Genomic DNA, 9,806 nt, shown 5'->3' on the forward strand with positions numbered 1-9,806 from the left:
CCTGGTTTTCCTTGCTCAATTTACTTCATCCCATTGTCCAGGTTGAAGCTGGAAGCAACTTACAAAGCAAGGGTGGCGGAACAAAACAATACTGGCAGCAGGAAGGCCACTTGATGAGGTCTGCCGAGTAGAACTGTAGAGCTCACAAATGATTTCATCAAGGGATAATTAAAACAAAACTATAAAAAAGAGCTCGCGGGTACTAACCATCAGCTGTTGGAGGTCGCGGACTTCCAGCTTCATCAGGTTCTGTGAATCAGGAGGAAAAGCCACACGTCATTTCTCAATCCACAATCAACAAACCATCAAATAACTCAAGAATACTGTTCTCTCCAAACTTTCTTTTGGAATGGATGGGCGAGAAAGTCCTCTGAAAACGAGCGGTGCAAGTGGATTGGAGGACAGGTAACTTTTCATCATTGTTTAACAAGGAGAGAACTGGAAGATGGAGTAATCATAGGCCAGTTAACCAGGTGGTGGGAAAAGTATTGGTAAAGGTTCTGAGGGATAGCATAAATTTTCATTCAGAAAGGCAAAGATTTGTTTGGAAAGACTAAATGAATGAATTTTTGAGAAGGTATAGTAATATAATAATCTTTATTGTCACAAGTTGACTTACATTAACACTGCAATGAAGCCGCTTGGTTGATTAGTGTAGTGAATTTTATGTCGCCAATTTTAAGAAGGCCCCACTTTTTTTATTCAACTCATAGAATCCCGACAGTGAAGTTGGAGGCCATTCGGCCGCTCAAGTTCGTACCGACCTTCTGAAAGAGCATCTCACCTTGGCCCCATCCCTACCCTGCCCCTGTAACCCCACCTCATACTTTTGTACACTAAGTGGCAATTTAGCAAGGCCAATCCACCTAACCTGCACATCTCTGGACTGTGGGAGGAAACCGGAGTACCCGGAGGAAACTCATGCAGACAAGGGAACTTTGTGAGAATGTGAAAATTCCATAAGACCATAAGAACTTAAGAACTAGGAGCAGGAATAGGCCATCTGGCCCCTCAAGCCTGCTCCACCATTCAATAAGATCAGGGTTGATCTTTTTGTAGACTCAGCTCCACTTACCCGCCCCGCCCACCATAACCTTTTATTCCTTTACTGTTCAAAAATCTATCTACCTTTGCCTTAAAAACATTTAACGACGTAGCCTCGACTGCGTCACTGGGCAGGGAATTCCACAGATTCACAATTCTGTGGGTGAAGAAGTTCCTCTTCAACTTAGCCCTTATTTTGAGGCTATGCCCCCTATTCTAGTTTCACCCGCCAGTGGAAACAACCTCTCTGCTTCTATCCTATCTATTCCCTTCATAAGTTAAATGTTTCTGGAAGATACCCCCCTCATTCTTCTAAATTCCAATGAGTATAGTCCCAGTCTCCTCAACCTCTCCTCATAAACTAATCCTCTCAACTCGGAAATCAACATCTGCACACCCTCCAGTGCCAGTACATCCTTTCTCAAGTTAAGAAACCCCTATACAGCTGCAACATAACCACCCTGCTTTTAAACTCCATCCCTCCAGCAACGAAGGACAAAATTCCATTTGCCTTCTTAATCACCTGCTGCAGCAGCAAACCAACTTTTTGCGATTCATGCACAAGGACACTCCGGTTCCTCTGCACAGCAGCATGCTGCAATTTTTTACCATTTAAATAATAGTCCACACAGACAGTCACCCAAGGTTGGAATGGAACCTGGACCCCTGATGCTGAGAGTCAGCAGTGTTAACCACTGTGCCGCCATGCCTCCCCTAGGTCAGCATTTATTTCCCATCCCTGATTGCAATTTCATAGGGTATTTTTAAGACTCTGGAGTCACATGTCGGCCAGGTAAGGATGATTTCCTTCCCTAAAGGGCATTAGTGAACCATATGGTCATTCGACATTTAATTCCAGATTTTCATTGAATTCATATTTCACCATGTGCAGTGGTGGGATTTGAACCCAGAGCCTGTGTCTCTGGATCACTCGTCCAGTGACAATCCCACTGTGCCACCACCTTCCCTTGTCAGAATGTTCACAAAGGTAAAAATCCGTGAGAATCAAGGCGTAGCAAGAATTCAAGGTGTATCAACACGTGCCTGAGAGGCAGGATAGGAAGGTGGAGGGGTGTTATTGTGAGTGCAAGGCTGTTTGTATTGGGGCTCTGCAGGGTCCCTTGCTTCCCGAGGTATATAACAAAGATGTAGGTTTCAATGTAGGAGCTATGATTAAGAAGTTTGCAGACTATACAAAAATTGTGTGTGTGTTTGATAATGAAGAAGAAAAATGTAGACTTCAAGCGATTTTTGAATAATTATCTGGAGTAAAAGATTTGCAGGCCTGTGGGGAAATGGCAGGCGAGTGGGACTTGGCAAGTTGCTCTTGCAGAGAGCTGGCATGGGTAAAACAGACTAATTGGCTTATTTCTGTGCTGTAAGAATTCCATTATTCTATGATATCAATGGACTAGTCTGGATGTGCAGAAGAGTGGCAAGTCGAATTATATAATGACTTGGAAATACATCGCCTTTCCTTCACTGTCACTGGGTCAAAATCCTGGAATTCCCTCCCTAACAGCACTGTGAGTGTACCTACAGGTAAGGAATTACATGAAGAAAATAGTAGACAAGTGGTACTGTTACTCATCTAGCAACATACCCCAGTGGCATGAGTTCAAATTCCATAACGGAGGATTTTAAATCGAATACATTCATTGATAAATCTGGATAAAATGCTAGTCTCATTGACAATGATCAGAAGCAACCAGGTTTTTGCAAAAACCTGTTTGATTTGTCACTTCTCTTCAGGAGTTGAAAACTGCCTTCCCTGGTCTGGTCTACATGTGACCCCAGACCCACAGTACTGTGGTTGACTCTTAAATGCCTCAAAATAGCCTAGCAAGTCACTCAGTTGATCATCCACCCATCCCAAGTTAGCTGTAGTCCATGCCACAACTGAAAAGTTAAGTATAAAACTGAATTGGCAATCAAGACACCGGAAATGTCAAAAGCGGGCCCTGCAAAGTCTTCCTTATTAATATTTGAGAACTTGTGTTAAAAGTGGGAGAGCTGGCCCACAAACTAGTCAAGAAACAACATGTTGTGGGATTCTCCGCTTCACCAGCAGCGCACCCACGACCGCGGGTTTCCCTTGGCATGGGATGGCCACAATGGGAAACCCCATTGGCCGTGTACCGGATCGGACAATCCTGCTGCTGGAAAGGGACACGCCGCACCGGAAAACAGGGCTGGCCGGACGGGGAATCCTGCCTGTGAATTGTCATACTCCCGAATTATAACTGAAAGCCAATGTAAATCAAAAGCACCAGCGGTTTGCAGTTGGAGGGAATGACCCTGGAATGTTAAATAATATTATTATTAATTCTCATGGCATCAGGTCAAATGAGGGCACAGAAATATCTTATTGATTATTATCTGCAGCCCTTCCTCAGCTGATGAATCAGTGGGGTCACATGGGGTCACATGTTGGACACCGCTTGGAAGAAGCATTGAAAGTAACAAGGGCACAGGATGTAGTTGGATGGAGTGCTTCAATGACCAACACCAAGAGTAGTTCAATAGCGTTACTGCTGGTCAAGCCCTGAAGGACGTATCTGCCAGTTTGGGCCTACAGTAGTTTCTGAGAAAAGAAACAACATGGGAAAAATCCACTTGACCTGGTCCTCACTAGTCTTTCTGGTACAAATGTATCTATCCATGAAAGTAGAAGTGACTACAGCACAAAGTCCTGTGTCCTTTGTGGAAACAAAGTCATGTCCTTACATTGAGGGTACTCATTCTCAATCATGTTTGGGCAGCACGGTAGCACAAGTGGATAGCACTGTGTCTTCACAGCGCCACGTTCGATTCCCCGCTGGGTCACTGTCTGTGCGGAGTCTGCACATCCTCCCCGTGTGTGCGTGGGTTTCCTCCGGGTGCTCCGGTTTCCTCCCACAGTCCAAAGACGTGCAGGTTAGGTGGATTGGCCATGATAAATTGCCCTTAGTGACCAAAAAGGTTAGGAGGAGTTATTGGGTTACGGGGATAAGGTGGAAGTGAGGGCTTAAGTGGGTTGGTGCAGACTCGATGGGCCGAATGGCCTCCTTCTGCACTGTATGTTCTATGTTGTGTGGTACTACAATAATGCCAAATGAGATAGACTGAAAGCAGTCCTCGCAACTCAGCACTAATCCAATCCAGCCAATTATCATTCTATTAATTAATCCACTCTCAATCATCAACAATGTTTTGGAGTACGTTGTGAATAGTGCAACCGAGCATCACCTACACAGCAACAACTTGCTCAGTAGTGCTCAACCTGCGCTCTTCTTGGGCTCATTGCTGCTACAGAGCTCAATGCAGCTTGTGTCCAAACATGGTGAGGTGAGCTGAGAGTGATTACCCTTGACATCAAGATGGAATTTGAACAAGTGTGGCTTCAAGAAGCCCTAGTAAATTTGAAGTAATTGGGAAAGAGTAAAACTCTTCAATGTTTGGAGTAATACCTAGCACAAAAGAAGATGGTTGTGGTTGCTGGAGTTCCTCAGGATGGTGAGATAGGCACAACTATCTTTAGCTGCTTCATCAATGGTGTTCTCCCCATAATAAGGTTAGAAGTGGGTTTGGTCAGTTATAATTGCACAGAACCATTTGCAAACCCCTCTACTCCAGAAGGAGCCTGTGCCCACAGGCACCAAGACATGGAGAACATTCAGCTTTGGGCTGATAGGTGGCAAAGGACATTTGCCCCACATAAGAGCCAGGTAATTGCCATTTTTTTTAGTTCTTTCAGGTGGTCTGAGCGCCTCTGACATTTCTGACACAATTACCGTAGAGAAGGTGATGGTGGGAATTGTTGGGGCCCAACTATCGAAGATGCATTCACAGTGCTGTTAGAAAGGGCGGTCCAGATTTCTGACCCAGTGACAATCCTGACTCCAAGTCAGGATGGTTTGTAGCTCGGAGGAAACTTTCAGGTGGTGGTTTTCCCACTGTATGCCAATGATGTACAGAGTGAATGTATAAGGTGGTGGATGGAGTGCCGTTCAAGTGGACTGCTTTGCCTGAATGATGTTAAGCTTCCTGCATGTTAATGAAATTGCATTTATCCAGGCAAGTCGAGGATATTCTGTAAGTCTCCAGAATTGTCTTGTAGGTGGTGGTGAAACCTTGGGAAGTCAAGAGATTGTTACTCATCACAGAATTCTCAGACACGGACTTGTTGTTGCAGCCATAGCATTTATATAGAACATAGAACATAGAACAATACAGCGCAGTACAGGCCCTTCGGCCCACGATGTTGCACCGAAACAAAAGCCATCTAACCTACACTATGCCATTATCATCCATATGTTTATCCAATAAACTTTTAAATGCCCTCAATGTTGGCGAGTTCACTACTGTAGCAGGTAGGGCATTCCACGGCGTCACCACTCTTTGCATAAAGAACCTACCGCTGACCTCTGTCCTATATCTATTACCCCTCAGTTCAAAGCTATGTCCCCTCGTGCCAGCCATTTCCATCCGCGGGAGAAGGCTCTCACTGTCCACCCTATCTAACCCCCTGATCATTTTGTATGCCTCTATTAAGTCTCCTCTTAACCTTCTTCTCTCCAACGAAAACAACCTCAAGTCCATCAGCCTTTCCTCATAAGATTTTCCCTCCATACCAGGCAACATCCTGGTAAATCTCCTCTGCACCCGCTCCAAAGCCTCCACGTCCTTCCAATAACGCGGTGACCAGAACTGTATGCAATACTCCAAATGCGGCCGTACCAGAGTTTTGTACAGCTGCAACATGACCTCCCGACTCCGGAACTCAATCCCTCTACCAATAAAGGCCAACACTCCATAGGCCTTCTTCACAACCCTATCAACCTGGGTGGCAACTTTCAGGGATCTATGTACATGGACACCTAGATCCCTCTGCTCATCCACACTTCCAAGGACTTTACCATTAGCCAAATATTCCGCATTCCTGTGATGCTGGTTGGTCCAGTTACATTTCTGGTCAATGGCAGAGGATTCAAAGTTGTGAGTGGTCTATTTATTTCAATATGGTATCTTGAAGATGTCTACACAACTACATATACATGCACTTTAAAGAAAACATTGATCTCTTGATCCAATTTTCCCTCTCCCTCACTGATTCTATGCATCTCAATGCTCAATGCCACCTCTCATCACATTCAATCTCCACTCTCATGTGGCCCATTCTAGCTCTCTGTTGTTTTCTCCTGCTCTTAAATGACGGATGAGCCCAGCACATCTGTGCAAAAGACAAGGCTGAGGCATTTGCAACAATCTAGAACCAGAAGTCCTGAGTGAATGATGCATCTCAGCCTCCTCCAGAGGTCCCCAGCATCACAAATGACTATCTCCAGCCAATTCAATTCACTCCACATTATATCAAGACAATGGCTGATGGCACTGGATACTGCAAAGTTATGGACCCTGACAAAATTCTGGTACTAGTACTTAATGTTAAGTAATGGGTTAAGAGACATTCCAATTAGTTGTCTCATTTATGTTAAGTATCCATTAATTGACACTGATATGTAAAGGGCCTTCAGGTGGCCTTTGTCAGGTGATGTGTAGTTAGGGTTTTGTGCAGTCTGTTGGAATGAAATAAATGTGTATTGGTGAAAAAGGAACAGAACTTTAGACTTCATATCACAGCAACTAAAATGTCTAACACTTAAGACTCGAGTTCCAGAACTTGCCAGGCTCAGAGTCAAATTGTTTGAGTAGAGCGTCAACACTAGCATCTACCCAGCAATGTGGAAAATTGTCGAGTTGTGTCCTGTACGCAACAAGCAGAACAAATCCAACCCACCTCTCGATCGTCAGCAAATTGGTGGAACGGTTCATCAACAGTGCGATCAATGTTCAGAAATAACCTTCTCACAGGCACTCAGTAAGGGTTCCACTAAGGTCATTCAGCTCCTGACCTCATTACAGTCTTCGTTCAAACATGGACAGAAGAGCTGAATGCCAGAGGCGAGGTGAGAGTCACTGCCCTTGCCATCTCGGCAGCATTTGTCCAAGTATGGCATCAAGGACATCATTGTAGAAGTTCCTCAGGGCAGTGTCCTAGGCCCAGCCATCTTCAGATGCTTCATCAATGAACTTTCTTCCATCATAAAGCCAATAGTTTGTACTCTCAGGAGAGCAAATGAAATTCAACAGCAGTGGAAGCATGCACATAGCTTAAAAGCTGATGATTTCACAATGTTCATCACCATTCACAACTCCTCAGATACTGAAGCAGTCCATGTTCAAATGACCATCTTCAACAAGAGAGAATTTAACCATCACCCCTTAACATTTAATGTCAATACTCGCCAGATTCCCACATTATTATTTTTTTTCTTTAAATTTAGAGTACCCAATTCACTTTTTCCAATTAAGGGGCAATTTAGCGTGGCCAATCCACCTAGCCTGCACATCTTTGGGGTGTGGGGGTGAATCCCACGTAAACACGGGGAGAATGTGCAAACTCCACACGGACAGTGACCCAGAGCCAGGATCAAACCTGGGACCATGGCACCATGAGGCAGCAGGGCTAACCCACTGCGCCACCGTGCTGCCCGAGATTCCCCCAATATCAACATCCTGAGGGTTAGCATTAACCAGAATCTTAGCTGGAGCAGCCATATAAATCTGTCGCTAAATAGCCAATCAGAGGCCTGGAATCCTGTGGAGATCAACTCATCTCCTGACTCCTCAAACCCTGTCCACCAGCTACAAGGCACAAGTCAGGAGTCCAATGGAATACTCTCCACTTTCCTGGATGAATGCAGCTCCAACAACACTCAAGAAGCTCGACATCATCCAGGACATAAACAGCCAGCTTAATTGGTACCCCATCCACAAACATTCACTCTCTCCACTGCCGACAAACAGTAGCAGCCGTGTACCATCTCCAAGATGAAGTCTTACAACACCAGGTTACCTGGTGTTCCCTGAACAACAGGGATCTCCAAGATGCACTGCAGAGATTCACCAAGGTTCCTGAAGCAGCACCTTCCAAACTCACGACCACTACCATCTAGAAGCACAAGGGCAGCAAATACTTGGGAACACCACCACCTGGAACTCTTCCCCCCCCCCCTCCAAGTCACCCACCACTTTGACTCGGAAATAGATTGCTGTGTCTTCACTTTTACTGGATTAATATCCTGGAACTCCCTCCTGAAAGAATCCCTACAGTGTATTTTGGCCCATTGAGTCTGCACTTACCCGCTGAAAGAGCACCCCACCTGAACTTACTTCCCTGCCCTATCCCTGTAACACCGCAACCCCACATAACCTGCACATCGCTGGACGCTAAGGGGCAATTTTATCATGCCCAATCCACCTAACCTTCATACCTTTGGACTGTAAGCAGGAAACCAGAACACCTGGAACAGATCCACGCAGTCAGCAAGGCCGGAATCAAACCCGGGTCTCTGGCGTTGTGAGACAGCAGTGCTAGCCAATGTGCCACCATGCTGCCCTGTGGGTGGGACCTACATCTCAGGACAGTAGCAGTTCAAGAAGGTGGCTCACCACCGCCACCGTCAGTTAGCGATGGGCAATAAATAGAGGCCTGGCCAACGGAGCCCACATCCTTGAAAGATTTTTATTTAAAACCGCATGGTCAATTTCTAAAATTCAAAAACTGGACTGTGACATTTTAAAATGGCTGAAGTTATGTTTTGCTCTGACCCGCAGACAATAAGAATTGTTTGGCGGTACCACAGAAACCGGTGCCTCATTATCTCTGAAGGTGGTCTAATGCTCCACGTGGGCAGCAGTAACAAAGTTCGAAGGGAATCATACAATGGCCATTTACATTTCCGAAACCAGGCCTGGCCAATCGGCTACATCCTTTGCTGTGCTCGGGCCAGGCACTTGCGTTTTTTGTCATGGGGTCTGATGTTCGGTTCCATTAATCATTTGAACTTCTGCTGTTAGCTGCCTGTTTATGTCAACGTGTGGACGCTCAAAATGAATGCGTGATGCTGCATGTGCATACTTCAAAGGGATCATTGCTGATGAGTACTAACCCTCAGGAGGTGCAGGTGTACTGGCAGCTGGTTCTGAGTCACTTTCCATGTTCTCCTCCTCCTCTGGAAACACTTCGCCCTGCTTTTTTCAGAGCAGTTGACTAAAAGCCCAAGGTGTCAAACTCAGGGCTTTGTGACATATACGACAATGAGTGATGCAATCAAACTGATTCTTCTGTCATCACATTAAATTGCTTCATTAAATGAGTAACTATGCTGAAAGTAGAAAAGAGCGTGAGGGTTGTATAAAATTTGATATCAGGATCTTCAAAAAGCTATCAGGAAGCCTGTTGAAGATTATGAGTTTGAGGAAATTGTAATTAAAGAGAACACTTGAGGAACATTTTCCTTCTTACTGATTTGGCTTTGAAGCTCAAAAAAGGTACAGATAAAAGTGCAGAAATTTACACCCCTGAGGAGCTGGATTTCCACTGAATTTGTGACAGGTAGTCAGAATTTGGAGGGGTAAGAAGGGAATAATACAGACAAACGAACGAGGAGCAGGAACTGGCCATTCAGCCCCTCGAACCTACTCTGCCATTCTATAAGATCAGAGGTGAGGAGATCTGACTGGAACCTCTCACCTACCCCCTGTAAGCCTTCAAAACCTTGTTTATCAAGAATCTATCTGCTTCTGCCTTGGAAACATTCAAAGGCTCTGCCTTTTGTGGGAGTGAGGTCCAAAGATTCACTACCCTCTGAGAAAAAAAATCTTCTTAAATGGGCAACCCTTTATTTTTAAACAGGGACCCCTCATTCTCGATTCTC

The 9,806-nt window shown here is 45.1% G+C and overlaps 1 protein-coding gene across 6 annotated transcripts in view; it reads right to left on the minus strand.

The window, feature by feature from the left end:
* LOC140424705 (uncharacterized) overlaps positions 1 to 9,125 on the minus strand; it is a 429,538-nt gene extending 420,413 nt beyond the window's left edge. For all 6 annotated transcript variants that reach the window (XM_072508006.1, XM_072508009.1, XM_072508004.1 and 3 more), the window contains exons 1-2: positions 9,039 to 9,125; positions 208 to 249 (exon numbers count right to left, since the gene is read on the minus strand). In XM_072508006.1, the coding sequence (XP_072364107.1) occupies positions 208 to 249; positions 9,039 to 9,087 (91 nt within the window). In that variant the 5' untranslated portion in view covers positions 9,088 to 9,125. The remainder of the gene's footprint in view (positions 1 to 207; positions 250 to 9,038) is intronic.
* Positions 9,126 to 9,806: the final 681 nt, after the last annotated feature.

Source organism: Scyliorhinus torazame, chromosome 6 (assembly GCF_047496885.1).
Source record: "Scyliorhinus torazame isolate Kashiwa2021f chromosome 6, sScyTor2.1, whole genome shotgun sequence".
Lineage (NCBI taxonomy): Eukaryota > Metazoa > Chordata > Chondrichthyes > Carcharhiniformes > Scyliorhinidae > Scyliorhinus > Scyliorhinus torazame.